The 20,659-nt window shown below is 45.5% G+C and overlaps 1 protein-coding gene across 2 annotated transcripts in view; it reads right to left on the bottom strand.

Annotated features, from left to right (window-relative positions):
* Positions 1 to 95: 95 nt before the first annotated feature.
* Positions 96 to 20,659, bottom strand: part of MACROH2A2 (macroH2A.2 histone) — a 54,421-nt gene continuing 33,857 nt past the window's right edge. The window contains exons 7-9 of one of the 2 annotated variants that reach the window (XM_068547727.1): positions 9,166 to 9,255; positions 2,075 to 2,249; positions 96 to 268 (exon numbers count right to left, since the gene is read on the bottom strand). In XM_068547727.1, the coding sequence (XP_068403828.1) occupies positions 103 to 268; positions 2,075 to 2,249; positions 9,166 to 9,255 (431 nt within the window). In that variant the 3' untranslated portion in view covers positions 96 to 102. The remainder of the gene's footprint in view (positions 269 to 2,074; positions 2,250 to 9,165; positions 9,256 to 20,659) is intronic. The other variant, XM_068547728.1, reaches the window with a different exon arrangement.

Genomic DNA, 20,659 nt, shown 5'->3' with positions numbered 1-20,659 from the left:
ACCCTTCCTCTCTCCTTTTAAAAGATAAAACCCCGCTCCTGTGACTTTGATCCTCCTGATTCCGGATGGTGAGCGCGGTGGCCACCAGTGGGCGCGGGGCGGCTACTTGGCATCAAGCTTGGCCATCTCCTGCACATAGATGCCGATGCTCTCGCTGTCGAAGAGCAGGAAGTAGACGTTCTTCAGCGAGGATGCGCTCGAGTCGTCGAAGTGGGCCGAGATGGCTTTGAGGGTCACCTGGGCTGCCGTCTGTTTGGGGAAGCAGTTCCTGTGCCAAAGGAAGAGAAGAGCTGACGTCACTTTGGTCCTGGGACCCATGGAGTAACTCTGCCCTCAGCCCGGGGTAGGGGCAATGTGGTTCCTTCTCATCTTGGCACCAGGTCCTTGTTCCTATCGCTCGGGGTCTCACCGTGTGCAGGCTGGTCCACGCACGATCCCCTTTCACCCCAGAAGAGGGACAGCCCAGTAGGGGGACAGACAGGGGACGTTGTCCCCACTTCACATATGCCACATTGGCTCAGAGAGGCACAATGGTTTTAGGGCTGGCTGGTGAGCGGTGGCCTGTGTTTGAATCTATGTGGCCTGACTCAAGTCCAGCTGAGCTTTAAAAGCTACCAACTCAGCTAACACAACATTGTTAATCAACTATACTCCAATATAAAATAAAAATCAAAAACAAACAAACAAAAAAAACCTACCAACTCAGCATTTAAAAAAGCCAACATAGGGAATTCCCTGGCGGTCCAGTGGTTAGGACTCCATGCTTTCACTGCCGAGGGCGCGGGTTCAATCCCTGGTCAGGGAACTAAGATCCCATAAACCTCGCAGCACGGCAAAAAAAAAAAAAAAAAAAAAAAAAAAGCCAATATAGGTTTTATTAGTTCCCTCAAAACTGGTTTACATGCTAAACAGATTGTTTATTAAAGGGCAATAATGTATGCTCAAAAGTACGTCTTCATTAATTCCTGTTTCATGCATTTCATGTTCCTCTCGCTAACCTGTGTGGACGTGCCAGTGTAATTTGAGCAGTGACGATTCTGGGCAGGGCCCCAAGCCCCAGGATGCCATGGTGGAGCTGTGCGCCAGGGACGCAGCCATTGTGACACCGCTGGTCATTTGGGGTCAGCCACCAAGCCCCTTGGGCGGGTCCAGGATTGGCCCGCCTAATAAGAATTCTTCTCACTCAGCTGCCACGTCCCAGCCCAGAACATCTCGGCACGTGGGCCCAGCTATGCAAAGAATTCAACCCGCAGTGTCTCCGGGCCAGGCTGTGGAGACCCAGCGCTGCCTGCTCAGGTTGAGATAGGATTACGGCAGGAAGCTAGCCCTTATTCCTTCCTTCTTCGCCTTCCTGTGACTCGGCTGTAACAGAATGTCTTCAGAGTGTAAATCATATCTGCGCTACAGAGGGGCTTCTCAGGAGAAAGGATGTTGAAAATTAAAGCAATAACTCACGTTGGCTGTGAGCGTGAGGGGAGAGGCCCTGCTACACGTGAGGACAGACAGCCTCATTATTTACCTGAAATACTGCTCCCATGCCCAGTCGGGGTCTGTGGCAATTAGAGCAATCATTTCTCCAACCCCTAAAAGCAAGCCCTTGCTGAGAGCCCTTCACTTCTCCAGCCTCAGCCTCGAGGCTCTCCCAGCCCCAGAGCAGCACCGGAATCCCCTGGGGATTCTGTGATTGGCATCCTAACCCCGTGGGCTCTCTGCTGCTGGTCTGTGGACCACACTTTGAGGAGCAAGTGCCTTTGAGCCTGGTGTTTCAGATCCAGTGCTCTAGACCGGGATAGCTGGTGGGAACGTGGGCTTTCAACACGGCAGGCTCCCAAAAGAGAACTCTGCCTCCCGCTCCTCCCAGAACTGGCTTTCTCCCTGCATTGTGAAGGATGGAAACTGCGTCTCTTGCTCTATCGCCTGGTCAACGTGCTTGGCTGTGCTGGCAGCCCTTGGTCACGTCCTCTGGGATGGCCAGACTGGATGTGACCACGTGGGGGAGCAGCTGGTCCCCAGCGAGAAGGCTGGGCAAGCGGACCCAGCACCCTTGCCGCCCCCCTGGAGGAGAGCATCTTACCTGCCGCTGGGGAAGGGCGGGAACGCCACCGACTTCAGCTTCTTGTCCTCTGCTGCCGACAGGCAGTTTTTGATGGTCTCTTCAAGCTGTTCTTCACATTTGTCAGAGCCCCACTGAGGGATGTGACAGTGGATGACGAATTTGGCTGCAAGTCCGCTGGACTGGCTGACGGCGGCTGGGACACGAGAGAGAAATGCCGCAGGTTATTTCCTACGTCTTCACCTTAAGCCGGGGGTTAGGCTCAATCGCCTGTGTCCCTCTTAGGAGAGTAGGAGCCGTATCAGATTTGCTTTTGACGGTTTGCACAAGTTTTGGGTAAACACACTGAAAGCTGATGTGACAGCATGTCACAGACTCTCACATGGTCTGCCTTCTGGCCACAGGTTAGGTGACTCCTAATCAAAGGTACACAGTGGAATTGTCTCTGATCCCTGGAAATTGTGAATGTTTCCTTACATGGCAAAAGGGACTTTGCTGGTGTGATTAAGTGAAGGATTGTGAGATGAGAAGTTTACCCTGGACTATCCAGCTGAGCCCTAAGTGTAATCACACAGGTCCTAATAGGAGGGAGGCAGGGAAGTCAAAGGTAGGAGGAGGTGCTGTGATGAAGGAACAGGGGTTGGAGTGATGCATCCAGGAGCCAAGGAATGCAGGAGCCTAGGAGCCGGAACAGGCAAGGGACGGCTGCTCTGAGAAGGAACCAGCCCTGCCAGCACCTTGATTTTGGCTTCTTAAGACTCATTGTGGGGAATTCCCTAGCGGTCCAGTGGTTAGGACTGCACCGAGGGCGTGGGTTCAATCCCTGCTCGGGGAACTAAGGTCCTGCAAGCTGCGCAGCGCGGCCAAAACAAACAGACAAAAAAACTGCCTAAAAAAATAAAGGTTATAAAAAAAAAAAAAAAAAGACTCATTGTGGACTTCTGAGTCCAGAACGCTAAGACAATACACTTGTGTTGTTTGATGCTACCAAGTTTGTGCTCATTTGTTAGGGCAGCGATTGGAAACTAATGCAACGGCTTTTTAAAAATGGACAAGCCCTCCCCTCTTGCCCCGTCTGAGATCCTGACTTGGTAGGTCTGATGCAGGCCTTGCGCTTGGTGATTTGAGGACCCTCCATAAATTTAGAACCGATCTTCTGGGTTGTATACATCCTCAGACAGGGATTGTCCTTTTGATCATCTCTACATCCCTGAGGAGCCTACAGGGAGCAGGTGTTCACAATGGGTTGTGAATTTGGATTATGCCTGCCTTGTCTCATAACTTCAGTTCATACTCCTTACTTTTATTTTTTACCCCCCCAAACCTATTTCCCGTCAGTGACAGAGCTGATAATGAGGAGCACCAGGGAACTCCCTGTGGCCGTTGATCCCTGGAGAAGGGGTTGGGCCTGACCCACTGGCCACTCTCTGACCCCACATGCTGCTTGCCCCTAAGCTGCCCACCTTGTGGAGCTGGGGCTCTGTGCCACTCAAAGAGCCGGGCGTAGCCAAGGTCCCCAACCCTCCGGCAGTGGCCAGGCTCTGGGAGCCTGGGGGAGTTCGGGCAGGCTGTGGCCGCTACGGGCTGTGTTTGTAACAAATGTGTGTGTGTCTGTTTTAGGGCAGTGTGTGGGGTTGGTTTGAAAGACTCATTTGAAATACATGATGCCCACCCGGTATACGAGCTGCGTTTCCTAGCGACGTCCACAGTGCTGGAGAGGCTATGACTGCACATGCCAGGGCTGGTGGAGACATGCAAGGGGCATCCCCCGCCTGTCAGCTACGGCTGTGAACGCCTCGCCTTCCCAGTGCCCAGCTGGTGCCAACCATCTGATTAGGGAATGAGTGAGTGAAGGAATCAGTCAATATAAATACTGAGGAGGCAGGCAGTGGGCATGACTGGTTGACTCTACGACCTTGTACGTCTGTACACCAGGAACGGAATGTCCCTGTCGGCCTTGTAGTCCAAGGGGACCCAGTACCCTGGGGATGGGCCCTGCCTGCTTGGGGCAAAGTCGCTGAGGCCCTTACTGCTCTCATATGCTGGAGAGAGTCCAGCTCTTTACACACCGGGTAATGATCATGTTACCAGCTGAACGGTATACTTTTTTTTTTTTTTTTTAATATTTATTTATTTATTTGGCTGTGCCGGGTCTTAGTTGCGGCACGTGGGATCTAATTCCCTGACCAGGGATCGAACCCGGACCCCATGCATTGGGAGTGTGGAGTCCTACCCACTGGACCACCAGGGAAGCCCTTGAATGGTATTCTTTTTAATGTTAAAGTCATTTTATTTTTTTAAATAAATTTATTTAGTTTATTTTTGGCTGCATTGGGTCTTCGTTGCTGCACGTGGGCTTTCTCTAGTTGCGGTGAGCGGGGGCTAGTCTTCCTTGCCGTGCACAGGCTTCTCACTGCAGTGGCTTCTCTTGTTGCGGAGCACGGGCTCTAGGCGCACGGGCTTCAGTAGTTGTGGCACGTGGGCTCTACAGTGCAGGCTCAGCAGTTGTGGCACATGGACTTAGTTGCTCCGTGGCATGTGGGATCTTCCTGGATCAGGGCTTGAACCCGTGTCCCCTGCATTGGCAGGCGATTCTCAACCACTGTACCACCAGGGAAGCCCTAAAGTCATTTTAAATAAGAGGAATATACCACTAACGGCAATGTTAAGTCAAACATTTAATCAGGAAAAAAATGGCACGCCTTCTCATCCCTCTGACGCCCGCTATTTACACTAGATTTTGAAGGTAGTCCATGATAGCACGTCAGCCTAAAACAAAGTATTTCCATGGCAACTGGAAATGGAAGCCTTGGCTTGTAGTTGTAACAATTTATAGTGTTCTTTAGAGGTGCCAAGGTCAAGGTCAAGTGATCTCGGGGCTTGGGACACTGATATTTGGTAGAAGCATCTGCTAATACTCCTTATGTGATGTGATGTCACCTGGTGAGGACCATGCTCTGAGGGATGGCAGTGCAGCTGCAAAGGGCCTCCAGGACCTTTCCTCAGGCGAGCCCATCTTCTCAGGGTCACCACAGCGAAGGGGACTGCAGGGTGGCCCCTTGTCCGGCTGGGAAGCTGCTGCTGCTAATCCTTGGTCTCCGTGACACTGTGCTTTTCCCCCTGTCTCAGGTTCCTGCAACAGCCCCTCTTCCCCCTGCCCGCCCAGGCCCGGTGCTCTTCTCTCTGCTGCCCGAGGTGCTTGGCCCTGGCTTTTAAACAGCCATCTGCAAACCATTTTCATCCTTAGTTTTCACCAACTGCTTACCAGTGACATTGCTGGTGCCCCAGGTCCAACATGTGCCCAACAAAATCATCATTCACTCCCGAAGCCTGATTCCCCTTTCTCCATCTCTGTCGCCAGCACCACCTGTCGGTTTCCTCTGACTTGTCTCATTCCAGGCCCATCTGTTTCATTTCTACCGCCACCTCCCACCCCTGTCCCATCCACCTTCCTGGCTGGAATCAGGATGCATTTTACAATGGCTGTGGGCTTGGATTGAGATGAGTTCTTCCAGAGGGAAGTTGCATTTACTTCTATGTCACCTGGGGACCCTACCATACCCAGGTCATGTCCCACTAACTTTCCTGATTGAGGTTTTTGGGCTGCACTGGATTCGGCTGCAAATCCAGAGGAGTAGCAGCTTGTGGTTCAAGTTCCCTAGTGAGGTGTTTTCCCCCCCCTCGGTCCACCCAATGCCAAGGTCAAAACAGGTACTTGGGGCTTCCCTGGTGGCATAGTGGTTAAGAATCCACCTGCCAATGCAGGGGACGTGGGTTCGAGCCCTGGTCCAGGAAGATCCCACATGCCGCGGAGCAACTAAGCCCGTGCGCCACAGCTACTGAGCCTGCACTCTAGAGCCCGTGAGCCACAACTACTGAAGCCCATGCGCCTAGAGCCCGTGCTCCACAACAAGAGAAGCCACCGCAATGAGAAGCCTACGCACGGCAAGGAAGAGTAGCCCCTGCTCGCCGCAACTAGAGAAAGCCCGCGCCCAGCAATGAAGACCTAACACAGCCAAAAATAAATAAATAAATAAATTAATTAATTTAAAAAAATAAAAGGTACTTGCTGCCCTTTCTGCATGGTAGTTCATGTCTTGCTAGCTCTTAAACTGAATGTGTCCTGGCTTTGTGTGGGGTCTCCTACTGGACACTCCACCTTGGAAATTTATTGTTTCTTACCATAAGGGCATATCTTACAACTGATGGTGTTTTGAAACTAAATGCAATATGGTGTTAGACCCTGATGAACTGTCTCCCCTTTTCCAGATTCACCCTCACCAATCCCTTCTTCCCAGGGAGCTACCACTGTTTGGCCCCAGGGCCATGGATACTTAGACCTGACAGATACGCCCCGATTTCTTGGCTCATGCTTGTTTCCTGCAGCCCTCTCCTTCCTTCTGGGTTCACTTCTGTTTCTCCCAGTGAGGCCTCTGTGGTCCTTTCAGCAAGAGCCTGAGGGCTTCTGACTCTCAATTTTTGCATGTCTGTAATTCTGCATCTTTCACCCTCCCTGTTGAATAATAACAAAGTAATACATGGACTTCTTAGTTGACAGTTTTTCCCCTCAGTGCTTTGAAGATACTTCTTTTCTGTCTCCAAGCATCCTTTGTTGCTGATGAGAAGTCGGCTGTCAGGAGAACCATTTTTACAAACGCTCTGCCTTTCGTTGGGTTGCTTTTCAGGTTTCTCTTGATTTTTCAACTTTAGAGATGTCACCACGATGGGCCAGGTTTTGTTTGGTTTTTTTTTGGTTTTGTTTTTGGTTTAGCCACACCGCATGGCTTTCAGGATCTTGCTTAGGGATTGAGCTCAAGCCCTCGGCAGTGAAAGCACGGAGTCCTAACCACTGGACTGCCAGGGAATTCCTGATGGGCCAGGTTTTGGATTTATTTTGATTTAATATACTCAATGTTTTCAACCTGAGGACTCGTGGGTTTCATTCTGGAAAATTCTCAGCCATGATCTTTTTTTTTTTAAATTGAGGGATAGTTGATTTACAACATATTAGTTTCTGGTGCGTAACATAGTGCTTCAAAATTTTTATAGATTATACTTCATTTAAAGTTATTATAAAATATTGGCTATATTGGCTGTATTCCCTGTGTTGTACAATATATCCTTGTAGCTTATTTATTTCACACATAGTAGTTTGTATCTCTTCATCTTTTTACATACTGCCTCTCTACCTCCTATTTTCTGCCTCTGGAACTGTTTAGAAGTGTGTTGGAGGCTCTCACTCTATGTAGAGAAGCTATTTTTCTCTCCTTCCCACCCCATCAGGCAGTTTGCAAGACCCCCGCAGTTAGGATCCTGTCTTACAAGGATGATTCAGGGCTCTGTCTCATGGTCACATAGGGGAGGCGGTAGATCCAGACACTGAGCCAGTGAGCCACGTGGCCCTGGGCCTGGGAGAGGGGCTCTCTGCTCCCTTCTGCTACTCTAGAAAACAGATTTCACACGAGCCATAGCCCTGGGTGGCGGGCAGAGCCTTGGCTTCCTGTAGGAGCTTGGGAGTTGCATCCAGCCCTTGCTTTGAGCAGCGAGCCTGGCTCTGGTCCCCTCCAAGCGTGAGGTGACTCCAGTCCCATCAGCAGGTAGGAGTTGACCACCTGATGGCTCTGCGTGTTACCAGACCTGGAGCCCAGCCCGCGGCTTCCACGTCCCCCTGCTGCTGCCGCCTGCAGCTCTTCTCTGTCCACAAGGATGTTTATTTATTTATTTATTTTGCCACGCCGTGCAGCATGTGGGATTTTAGTTCCCTAACCAGGGACCGAACCCGTGCCCCCTGCATTGGGAGTGCGGAATCTTAACCACTGGACCGCCAGGGAAGTCCTGGATATTTATTTTATATTTCAGTGTGGCTCTGTCTTAAAATTTTAAAAAGGAAATTCTATCTATCATCGTATGGGGAGGGGTATGTGCAGACTGTAAAGTGCGGACTCATGTTCTTTCTTGACCGGAAGCCCCATTACTTTTCTAGCAATCAAATCTGATCATCACAGTCCCCAGCTTCTACTCTCATCTGTATAGGGTCAAATCCAGACCCTTAGCACAGCCCAAGGGCAAGGCTCATCTCTGGCCGCTATTCCTCTCTTTCTCCCTGCTGCTCCTGACTGAGCCTTCTCACACGCAGGTCTTATATCCTCCCTGGCGCCTCCCCAACTCCCCCAAGCAGAGAGCATGGCTCCCTCTCTGTGCCCCACTTGGGTGTCTGTCTCTCCTCCTCGACTGTCCAGTGCTTGAGGGCAGGAGTGGGTTTTATTTGTCTTTGGAGCCCCAGCACCAGGGCAGCACTTGGCACTGACTAGATGGTCCCTGGAGGTGGGCGGGGGACACGGATCTGAAGTTGGGCCCACCTGTCAAAAAGTTACCCAATATTCTTGAAAATCAGTGTTCAAACAAAAACCTGTGCACAAATGTTCAGGGCAGCTCTATTCACAATAGCCAAAGGTGGAAACAACCCAAGTGATGAATGGATAAACAAATGGAATAGTATTTAGTCGTAGAAAGGAATGAAGTGCTGATACACGGTACAACATGGATGAACCTCGAAAACATTTTAAGTGAAAGAAGCCAGACACAGAAGATCACATATTGTACGATTCCACTTATATGAAATATCCAGAAGAGGCAAATCCATCAAAAGAGAAGGCAGACTGGTGGTTGCCAGGGGTTGGGGGAGGGACGACGTGACTACTTGATGGGTGTGGGGTTTCCACAGAAGGTGATAAAAAGTTCTGGGACTAGATAGTGGTGATGGAGGAACAGCACTGAGTGTACTTAATGCCACCACATTGTACAATGTTTAAAGGTTACAATGGTAAATTTTGTCATGTGTATCTTCCACACACAAAGTTACCCAATCACTCTAGACCATTTTGGGGTGAGCTGGGATGCAAATTGGCTTCAACTATCCAGACGCTTTATAGTCCCCAAAGTGTACGAAATGATCTACGCAGGCCTGCTCAAATTATCTGAGAGATGCTAAAATAGCTTCCTGATTGGTTATGGCCTCTTTCGCTCTGCAAACTGAATGTGAGTGAAGCATGTCATGCTGGAGGGGAAGGTGGTGAGGCTGTGCAGGGAACATGGCCTGATTCCACACTTACCTTCAGCTACTTCCAAAGGGCCCTGGGACTTGCGAAGCTCCTTTACTGTTTCCAAGAACTCTTTCCCCCCAGCCTTTTCCAAGGCCTTACCTGTGAAGGAAACAATGGAAATCCATTGTGGTTGCTCTTTTCAGTCATTAATTACACTGACAGAGTTTTACTAGGTCTCAAAAAAATTGCTTAGAAAGTAGGAATCAAACTTTGCAATTGAAATCCTGTTTGCCAGTGGTCACTGGTGACAGGGGTCCCTGGGCTTCTGTCCAGTGGGACTTAGATTTTAGCAAACTCCTTTTTTTTTAAAGAATTATTTAATATTTTATTTTATTTAATATTGCTTCTAATGTATCATAGGAGTTACTTCCCCAAAATGTTAATCACAGCTGGATTGAAAGAGTATTTGGGAAATGTGGCAACGTTGTTTCTGTAAGTATATCACATTGTAAGTCTACTGGAGATCCGAAGGGGTTTGCTTTTGTGGAATGTGAAACAAAGCACAAGCAGCAAAAGCTATTAAGGCAGGTCCAGGACCTTTTGTCAGAACAGGGGAGAGGAAAAGAAGTAGCTCTGAAGATGAAGAATGCCTCACTCCCAAATCAGAAATTTTAAAAATGACTCAAGGAGGGGGAGTCAAGATGGTGGTTAGGGAAGACGTGGAGTTAGCGTCTCCCCACAACTAGGGCACCTGCTGGCCGCTGGCGGGGAACTCTGACTCCCAAGGAGACGGGAGGAACCCCAAAGTGAACCGGTAGGACGCAGGGGGACTGAGGGGAAGGAGAAGTGGAGGCCAGACAGGATCGGCGCCCCTGAGGCTGGGGAGATCAGGAGAGGCAGGCGGGAGGGCCTCTCTGGGAAGAGCTGGAGAGGAGCGGAGGGCGATCGCCTGGCGCACTCAGGCCAGGAGCCTGCTGAGCTCCCAAGCCGGCTCCCCCCCTCCACAAAGCCCCATCCAGGCTGCGTGGGTCCTAGGAGCATAGGAGGGAGGCCGGGGAGATCAGGAGAGGCAGGTGGGAGGGGCCCTCCCAGACCTCAAGAGCAGGAGAGGAGAGGAGGGCTTTGCCCCACCCACTCGAGCCCAGGAATCCTGCTGGGCTCCCAGGTGAGGTCCTCCGCCCTCTGAGACCAGGGGTGGGGGGCACGCCTGGGCCCCTTCCATTCCTTCAGCCTAAGCCCCACCCTCCACAGACCCCAGGGTCTTTTCCAGCCCTGTGGGTCCTAAGCATAGGCCCTGCCCACCACTCACATCTTGCTTAGGCCTCGCCCTCCACAGCCAAGGCCTTTACCCACCCACCCTCTTTTTTTTTCTTCCTTTTCCCTCCTCCTCTTTTTCAGTATTGTGGTACTGATGTACCTTCTGGTTGTTGATTCATCTACATTTTAATTTTTATATTCTTTCTAACATATCTGTTAGTTTCCTAGTCAAAATTTTTATTTTTTACTTTGTTATTGCTCTTTTTTTTTTTGCCACCCCATGCGGCTTGCGGAATCTTTGTTCACTAGCTGGTTCTGAGTCCGAACCACTGGACTAAGAGAGAACCTCAGACCCCAGGGAATATTCATCAGAGTGAGGTCTCATGGAGTTCCTCATATCAGCACCAAGACTCAGCTCTACCCAATAGCCTACAAATTCCAGTGTTGAAAGCCTCAGGCCAAACAACCAGTAAGACAGGAACACAATTCCACTCAAACAAACAAACAAAACTGAGACGGCAAAAAAATACGTCACAGATGAAGGAGCAAGGTAAAAACCTACAAGAACAAATAAATGAAGAGGAAGTAGGCAATCTACCTGAAAGAGAATTCAGAGTAATGATAGTAAAGAGGATCCAGAATCTCAGAAATAGAATGGAGGCACGGATTGAGAAAACACAAGAAATGTTAACAAAGATCTAGAAGAACTAAAGAACAAACAAACAGAGATGAACAACACAATAACTGAAATGAAAAATACACTAGAAGGAATCAATAACAGAATAACTGAGGCAGAAGAACGAATAAGTGAGCTGGAAGACAAAATGGTGGAAATAACTGCTGAGGAGCAGAATAAAGAAAAAAGAATGAAAAGAATTGAAGACAATCTCAGAGACCTCTGGGACAATACTAAACGTAGCAACATTTGAATTATAGGGGTCCCAGAAGAAGAAGAGAAAAAGAAAGGGTCTAAGAAAATATTTGAAGAGATTATAGTCGAAAACTTCCCTAACATGGGAAAGGAAATAGTCACCCAAGTCCAGGAAGCACAGAGAGTCCCATATAGGATAAACCCTAGGAAAAACACACCAAGACGCATATTAATCAAACTAACAAAAATTAATTTAAAGAAAAAATATTAAAAGCAGCAAGGGAAAAACAAAAAATAACTTACCAAGGAATCTCGATAAGGTTATCAGATGATTTTTCAGCAGAAACTCTGCAGGCCAGAAGGGAGTGGCAGGATATACTTAAAGCGTTGAAAGAGAAAAATGTACAACCAAGATTACCCAGCAAGGATCTCATTCAGATTCAATGGAGAAGTCAAAAACTTTTCAGACAAGCAAAAGCTAAAAGAATTTAGCACCACCAAACCAGCTTTACAACAAATGCTAAAGAAACTTCTCTAGGCATGAAACACAGAGAGGAAAAAGACCTACAAAAACAAACCCAAATCAGTTAAGAAAATGGTAATAGGAACATACATATCAATAATAACCTTGAATGTAAATGGATTAAATGCCCAACCGAAAGACACAGACTGGCTGAATGGATAGAAAAACAAGACCCATATATATGCTGTCTACAAGAGACCCACTTCAGACCTAGGGACACATACAGACTGAAAGTGAGGGGATGGAAAAAGATATTCCATGCAAATGGAAATCAAAAGAAAGCTGGAGTAGCTATACTCATATCAGATAAAATAGACTTTAAAATAAAGAATGTTACAAGAGACAAGGAAGGACACTACATAATGATCAAGGGATCAATCCAAGAAGAAGATATAACAATTATAAATATATATGCACCCAACATAGGAGCACCTCAATACATAAGGCAACTGCTAACAGCTATAAAAGAGGAAATTGACAGTAACACAATCATAGTGGGGGACTTTAACACCTCACTTACACCAATGGACAGATCATCCAAAATGAAAATAAATAAGGAAACAGAAGCTTTAAATGACACAATAGACCAGATAGATTTAATTGATATATATAGGACATTCCATCCAAAAACAGCAGATTACACTTTCTTCTCAAGTGCCCACGGAACATTCTCCAGGATAGATCACATCTTGGGTCACAAATCAAGCCTCGGAAAATTTAAGAAAATTGAAATCGTATCAAGCATCTTTTCTGACCACATTGCTATGAGACTGGAAATCAATTACAGGAAAAAAAACTGTAAAAAATACAAATACATGGAGGCTAAATAGTACACTACTAAATAACCAAGAGATCACTGAAGAAATCAAAGAAAAAATTAAAAAATACATAGAAACAAATGACAACGAAAGCGTGACAACCCAAAACCTATGGGATGCAGCAAAAGCAGTTCTAAGAGGGAAGTTTATAGCCATTCAATCTCACCTCAAGAAACAAGAAAAACCTTAAATAAACAGTCTAACCCTACACCTAAAGCAACTAGAGACAGAAGAACGAAGAAAACCCGAAGTCAGTAGAAGGAAAGAAATCATAAAGGTCAGAGCAGATATAAATGAGATAGAAACAAAGAAAACAATAGCAAAGATCAATAAAACTAAAAGCTGGTTCTTTGAGAAGATAAACAAAATTGATAAGCCATTAGCCAGACTCATTAAGAAAAAAAGGGAGAGGATGCAAATCAATAAAATTAGAAATGAAAAAGGAGAAATCACAACTGACACTGCAGCAATACAAAGGATTATAAGAGACTACTACAAACAACTAGATGCCAATAAAATAGACAACCATGAAGAAATGGACAAATTCTTGGAAAGGTACAATTTTCCAAGACTGAACCAGGAAGAATTAGAAAATATAAACAGACCTATCACAAGTAACGAAATTGAAACCGTAATTAAAAATCTTCCAACAAACAAAAGTCCAGGACCAAATGGCTTCACAAGCGAATTCTTTCAAACATTTAGAGAAGAGCTAACACTGATCCTTCTCACACTCTACCAAAAAATTGCAGAGGGAGAAACACTCCCAAATTCATTCTACAAAGCCACCATCACCCTGATACCAAAACCAGAAAAACATATCACAAAAAAAGAAAGTTATAGACCAATATCACTGATGAACATAGATGCAAAAACCCTGAACAAAATACTAGCAAACAGAATCCAACAGCACATTAAAAGGATCATACACCATGATCAAATGGGATTTAACCCAGGGATGCAAGGATTCTTCAATATACGCAAATCAATCAATGTGATACACCACAATAACAGATTAAGGAACAAAGACCATATGATCATCTCGATAGATGCAGAAAAAGCTTTTGACAAAATTCAACACTGATTTATGATAAAAGCTTTCCAGAAAATGGGCATAGAGGGAACCTAACTCAACATATAAACGTATATGACAAACCCAACAGCAAGCATCATACTCAAGGGTGAAAAACTGAAAGCTTTTCCACTAAGATCAGGAACAAGACAAGGATGTCCACTCTCGCCACTCTTATTCAACATAGTCTGGAGGTCCTAGCCACAGCAATCAGAGAAGAAAAAGAAATAAAAGGAATACAAATTGGAAAAGAAGAAGTAAAACTGTCATTGTTTGCCGATGACATGACACTATACATAGAAAATCCTAAAGATGACACCAGAAAACTACTAGAACTAATCAAGGAATTTGGTAAGGTTGCAGGATACAAAATTAATGCACAGAAATCTCTGGCATTCCTATACACCACCAACGAAAAATCAGAAAGAGAAATTAAGGAAACACATTTACCACTGCAACAAAAAGAATAAAATACCTAGGAATAAACCTGCATAAGGAGGCGAAAGACTTGTACTCAGAAAACTGTAAAACACTGATGAAAGAAATCAAAGATGACATAAACAGACGGAGAAATATACCATGTTCTTGGCTTGGAAGAATCAATATTGTGAAAATGACTATACTACCCAAAGCAATCTACAGATTCAATGCAATCCCTATCAAACTACCAATGCATTCTTCACAGAATCAGAACAAAAAATTTTACAATTCTTATGGAAATACAAAAGACCCCTAATAGCCAAAGCAATCTTGAGAAAGAAAAATGGAGTCGGAGGAATCAGGCTCCCCAACTTCAAACTATACCACAAAGCTACAGTAATCAAGATAATATGGTACTGGCACAAAAACAGAAATAGAGATCAATGGTACAGGATAGAATGCCCAGAGATAAACTCATGCACATATGGGCACCTAATTTACGACAAAGGAGGCAAGGACATACAATGGAGAAAAGACAGCCTCTTCAGTAAGTGGTGTTGGTTAAACTGGACAGCTACATGTAAAAGAATGAAATTAGAACACTACCTAATATCATACACAAAAATAAACTCCAAATGGATTAAAGATTTAAATGTAAGACCAGACACTATAAAACTCTTAGAGAAAAACATAGGAAAAACACTCTTTGACATAAACCACAGTAAGATCTTTTTTGACCCACCCCCTAGAGTAATGGAAATAAAAACAAAAATAGGGCTTCCCTGGTGGCGCAGTGGTTGAGAGTCTGCCTGCCAATGCAGGGGACACGGGTTCGAGCCCTGGTCTGGGAAGATCCCGCATGCCACGGAGCAACGGGGCCCGTGAGCCACAGCTACTGAGCCTGCGCGTCTGGACCCTGTGCTCCGCAACAAGAGAGGCCGCGATAGTGAGAGGCCCGCGCACCGCGATGAAGAGTGGCCCCCGCTTGCCGCAACTAGAGAAAGCCCTCGCACAGAAACGAAGACCCAACACAGCCAAAAATAAATAAATAAATTAAAAAAAAAACAAAAATAAACAAATGGGACTTAGTAAACTTAAAAGCTTTTGCACAGCAAAGGAAGCCATAAACAAGACAAAAAGACAACACTCAGAATGGGAGAAAATATTTGCAAATGAAACAACAGACAAAGGATTAATCTCCAAAATATATAAACAGCTCATGGAGCTCAATATCAAAAAAACAAATAATCCAGTTGAAAAATGGGTGGAAGACCTAAATAGACATTTCACCAAGGAGGACATACAAATGGCCAAGAGGCACGTGAAAAGATGCTCAACATCACTAATTATTAGAGAAATGCAAATCAAAACCACAATGAGGTATCACCTCACGCCAGTCAGAATGGCCATTATCAAAAAATCTAGAAACAATAAATGCTGGAAAGGGTGTGGTGAAAAGGGAACCCTCCTGCACTGTTGGTGGGAATGTAAATTGATACAACCACTACAGAAAACAGTATGGAGGTTCCTTAAAAAACTAAAAATAGAACTACCATATGACCCAGCAATCTCACTACTGGGCATATACCCTGAGAAAACCATAATTCAAAAAGAGTCATGTACCACAGGTTCATTGCAGCACTATTTACAATAGCAAGGACACGGAACCAACCTAAATGTCCATTGACAGAAGAATGGATAAAGAAGATGTGGCACATATATACAATGGAATATTACGGAGCCACAAAAAGAAACGAAATTGAGTTATTTGTAGTGAGGTGGATGGACCTAGAGTTTGTCATACAGAGTGAAGTAAGTCAGAAAGAGAAAAACAAATACCGTATGGTAATGCATATATATGGAATCTAAAAAAAAAAAAAAATGGTACTGATGAACCTAGTTGCAGGGCAGGAATAAAGAGGTAGACATAGAGAATGGACTTGAGGACTTGGGGTGGGAGGGGGAAGCTGGGGAGAAGTGAGAGTAGCATCGACATACATACACTACCGAATGTAAAATAGTTGGCTGGTGGGAAACAGCAACATACCACAGGGAGATTGGCTCTGTGCTTTGCGATGACCTAGAGGGGTGGGATAGGGAGGATGGGAGGGAGGCTTAAGAGGGAGGGGATATGGGGACATGTGTATGCATATGGCTGATTCGCTTTGTTGTGCAACAGAAACTAACACAGTATTGCGAAGCAATTATACTCCAATAAAGATCTATTTAGAAAAAAATGACCCAAAAAGACAACAATAAAAAAGAAGCTTCAGAAGTTTGCAAAGAGGGAATTCCCTGGCAGTCCAGTAGTTAGGATTTGGCACTTTCACTGCCAGGGCCCGGGTTCAATCCCAGGTTGGGGAACTAAGATCCTACAAGCTGCACAGCACGGCCAAAAAAAAAAGTTTGCAAAGAAAGCAAAGGTATTTACAACTTTAAGGTTAGGGTTAGATAAATAAGATTTTCATTTTCCTTAACTTATGTCTTTATTTCTTAACTTGATATTTAATTTAGAATTAGAAGTCTCTACTGAAGAGGAAAATGATACTGGAGATATAAAAGATGGATCCCTCTTGAAAGCAAAAAGGAAGCATAAGAAAAAACATAAGGAGAGGCATAAAATGGGAGAAGAGGTTACACCATTGTGAGTACTATCAAAGTCCGTCAGCAGTGCTAGTTATATTGTTGGCAATTGACATATTCCATGGAAACTCATTAAAGGACCCTTTTAGGGTCCTTTTAGGGGGTGATTTGGCCATAAAGCAGTCTCATGACATGAACCCTAAAGTGACCTTTTTAAAAAATTGAGGCTCCAGTGTTCTGATCTCTGGGTTCGGTACCCGTGTAGTATTGATTAAATTCAGTGTCTTGATTTGATGGCAGCACTCCACACTGGGGGGGATCTCACAGACCCTGCAGCCTACCTCTTGTCACCAGCTCCTCAGCCGGGTCCCAGAGCCACCCTTGGGGATGCAGCCACAACCTTGTTGCTTGTGGGTGGGGGGCAGGCCCTAGGTGACAGATGGCTTAGCAGGAACCTCTGAGTGGAGAGCTCTGGGGTCCTGTTCCCATCTCACCACCACCTATGTGTTGTAAGTCCCTGGGGCCAAAGGACAGACACAGGCCCGGGGCAGCCTGGAATGTTGTTCCCCGACTTGGGCCTTGGTTTCCAATGGAAAATGCAGAGCTTTGCAAGGCTAATCTCTAAGGACATTTCTGCTGAGAAATCCCTCGAGTTTTTGATGGTAGGACAATTCTCTACGCCATATTTCAGGGTTGTGCTTCTAGAGAGGCCAAGTGGAACCCCCAGGAGATGGCAGGACTCCACCTCCAGCGCAGCAGGAGCCCCACCTATGTGCACCAGGGGATCCTCATGCCCCTGAGATGACATGTGGGTGTTTTGTCCAGACCAGGATGACTGCTGCTCTTGGGTGGGAGATGAGGTATTTCCCCTCATGCATTTTCATCTTCAGATGAATTTGGTGAACTGGATGTCTGGGGCAAGTCTCAGCTCTCTCTCTCTTTGTGGTTATTATTATTAGTTGTTATAATTATTCAGATGATGATGATTATTATTGTTATTATTATTATTCAGTTCAGAGGCTCCCCTAGAGGCTGGGTGAGGGAGCTTCCCCACTCCACACTCAGACACTCAAGTATATTTGGAGGGGCACAGTACGATGTGCAGATCACTTAGGAAAAATATTGATTCCAGCAATCACTCTCCACTGAGGCGGGGGTGGAGGGGTTTCTCCATTAATGTGCTTGGGTTTCAGTGACACAATTTGGTTATGGTGATCGCAGGCTATGGCAAGTGCCTCTAAGTCTCCTTTCTGCCCCTCAGACCCCTGGCCAGTTTCGATCTGCTGGGTCACAGAAGCCTGGAGAAGGCCAAGTAGCTGAAGCTGGTAGCCAAGTTCACTGTGAGAAGCAGGGGAAACAGGTCTAGGCTGCTGTGCTCTGCTTTCAGAGGTCAAATGGGACCATGTAAAAATCAAGGTGAGCCCACCCTCTTCCCTGAAGACATTTAGGAATAAAGTAGCCTGTAGAGTTGATGAGGGGACTTCCCCTTTGTGGAAGCCTCCAGTGAAGAAGTGAAGAAGGAATTAGAATATCTAGGATTAGAATATCTCCCCTTTGCGACCCCTAACGAATGGACAAAACTAGAGAAGGAGCATCGTGAGAGAGTGGGGCTCCTCCTGATGGGAGGACATTCCATCACTGCCCCAGTAGTCTTGCTAAAAGTTTTTGAACCTGAATCTAATTAAGCCTCTGGATCCAACTACCAACTTATAAGAAAAGCAGAGAAGAAACATGTTTAATGACACTAGGAGGATGGAATCAACAAAATCCAGACTGTGGGAAACCCTACAGGACAAACGGCCCAGCTTCTTCAACAAATAAATTGCTAAGAAAAAAAGAGAGAGACAAAGGGGGATCCAATGGGTTATAAGCGACTTATCAACCAATTGTAACGTGTGAACTTACTGGAGCCTGAATCAAATAAACAAATTTTAAAAAATTGACATTTATGATGCAGTTGGAATTTGAACACTGGATATTTGATGATACTAATTTTTTTTAGTTGTGATAGTGGTCTTGTGATAATGGTATGTTGTAAAAAAAATAGCCCTTGTCATTCTGAAATATTCACAGATAAAATAATATGTGTGGTGGGAATGTGGGCGGGGGTAGAGCTGAAACGAACTTGGTCATGGGTAGATGATGATTGCAATGGGGTGTGTAGGGTTTCATTACACTCTTCTGCTATTTTTGTGTAGGCTTGAACTTTCCTGTAATAACTTATAATGTCTTAAAAAGAATAAATCAGGGCCTTATCTGCATGGGGAGATTGGTTTGGGCGACAGTAGTGGAGAATGGAATCATGATGGGAGGGACCCCTTCTAACAACTCTGCAACCATGAAGGAGACTATCATTTATCAAATGCCTATGAGCCCGGCACTGTGCTAAGCTCTGTCTTTGTATTATCTTATCTAATCTTCATAGCACCTCTATGAGACACGTACTATTGTTATCCTCACACGTGAGGAAACTGAGGTTCAGAGAGGTTAAGAAAACTGCCTATAGTCACACAGCTAAATCCAGGACATAGACCCACGCTGGCTCCAGAACCTCCACTGAGGCTGGGATCTGACCTCGAGTTTTTGCTTCAATACCAGTGTTTTTTCTATCCTACCATCACCCACCCCTTAAAAAACAGAAATATCTTTATAGTTTTCCTGATATAAAAATGCACATACTATAGAAATGATAAAGAAGGTAAAACTTTAAAAGATAAACTTGTTTTGTTTGAGAGAAGCTAGAACACACTTCAAAACAGAGCTCAAGATTAAGGCCACGAGGTGGAGTCTTTCTACACAGAGGGAGTTGAGGGCAGTTGGTAGGGTCTGGGCTGGGTTTGAAGAGTAGAGGAATTTTCACCATCTCTGTTTGTGTGCCAGAGAAATCCTCTTTCTCTGTAATACTGTTTTTTGCTTGTTTGTTTGTGTTTTGTTTTTGTTTCCCCCCACCCGGTGCTATCTTATTTCCTTTTCAGTAAAGCAAGTGGCCTCTGATGCCAAGGGGGAAACACAGGTGAGCCTGGCAGCTACCATCCAGGGCTGAGCTACTAGCATTGGCCCCAAATCACCTACCTCAGAAGCAAGCCCTGTATCCCAGGGACAAAACCCTTTCTTTGTCCATTTCTGTCTTGTAAAAATCGGTGAGATGGTGACTAAATGGTCTTATTATTATTTCTAGTGCCTGGAAGCTTAGCCTCCAGGTTCCTCCACCTAGCCTAGTAACAGATCCCTCCACCACTCATGGGACAGGTGGCAATCCACTGGTGAAAGAACTCAGTGTATAGCCTTACAGACCACCTAACTTTTTCCAGATGTCCATTTCCTTTTTACCAATGGTGTTCTCAGTATTTCAGCTTCAAATATATGTAGAGGTTTACCCAAAACATGTACAACAATATTTACAGTAACACCACTCATTACAGCCCAAATTGGAAACTGCCCCAGTGCCATCAATGGTACAATGGATCAACAAACTGTGTTATATTCCTACAGTGGAATACTGTACAGTAAAGAAAATGAACTACAGCCACACTCAACAACATCGGTTGATTTCACAAAGTTAAGCAAAAGGAGACAGACACAAAAGGAGACATACTGCATGATTTCATTTATATAAAATCAGAAACAGATGACACCCCTCTATGCTGTTAGAAGACAGGATAGTGGTGGGGACTTCCCTGGTGGTCCAGTGGTTAAGACTCGGCGCTTCCACTGCAGGGGGCATGGGTTTGATCCCTGGTCAGGGAACTAAGATCCCACATGCCTCGAGGCGCAGCCAAAAATAAAAAAACCGGAAGACAGGATAGCGGTTACCCTTGGAGAGAATGGTGACCGGGACAAGGGATGAGAGGCCTTGTGGGGTACTGGTAAGGTTCTGTTTCATGATCAAGGTGCTGGTCCCAGTTTTGTTCGCTTGGAGAAAAATTCATCAAGCTGTGCATTAATGATCTGTTTTTGTGTAATACTTCAATAAAAATTTCAAAAATATCTGCAGACTTAAAACAAAATTAGTTTTTCTC

This window comes from Eschrichtius robustus, chromosome 7 (genome assembly GCF_028021215.1).
Source record: "Eschrichtius robustus isolate mEscRob2 chromosome 7, mEscRob2.pri, whole genome shotgun sequence".
NCBI classification, from domain to species: domain Eukaryota; kingdom Metazoa; phylum Chordata; class Mammalia; order Artiodactyla; family Eschrichtiidae; genus Eschrichtius; species Eschrichtius robustus.
Note: the sequence above shows the minus strand (reverse complement) of the source record. Positions and strands in the feature narration are given on the sequence as shown.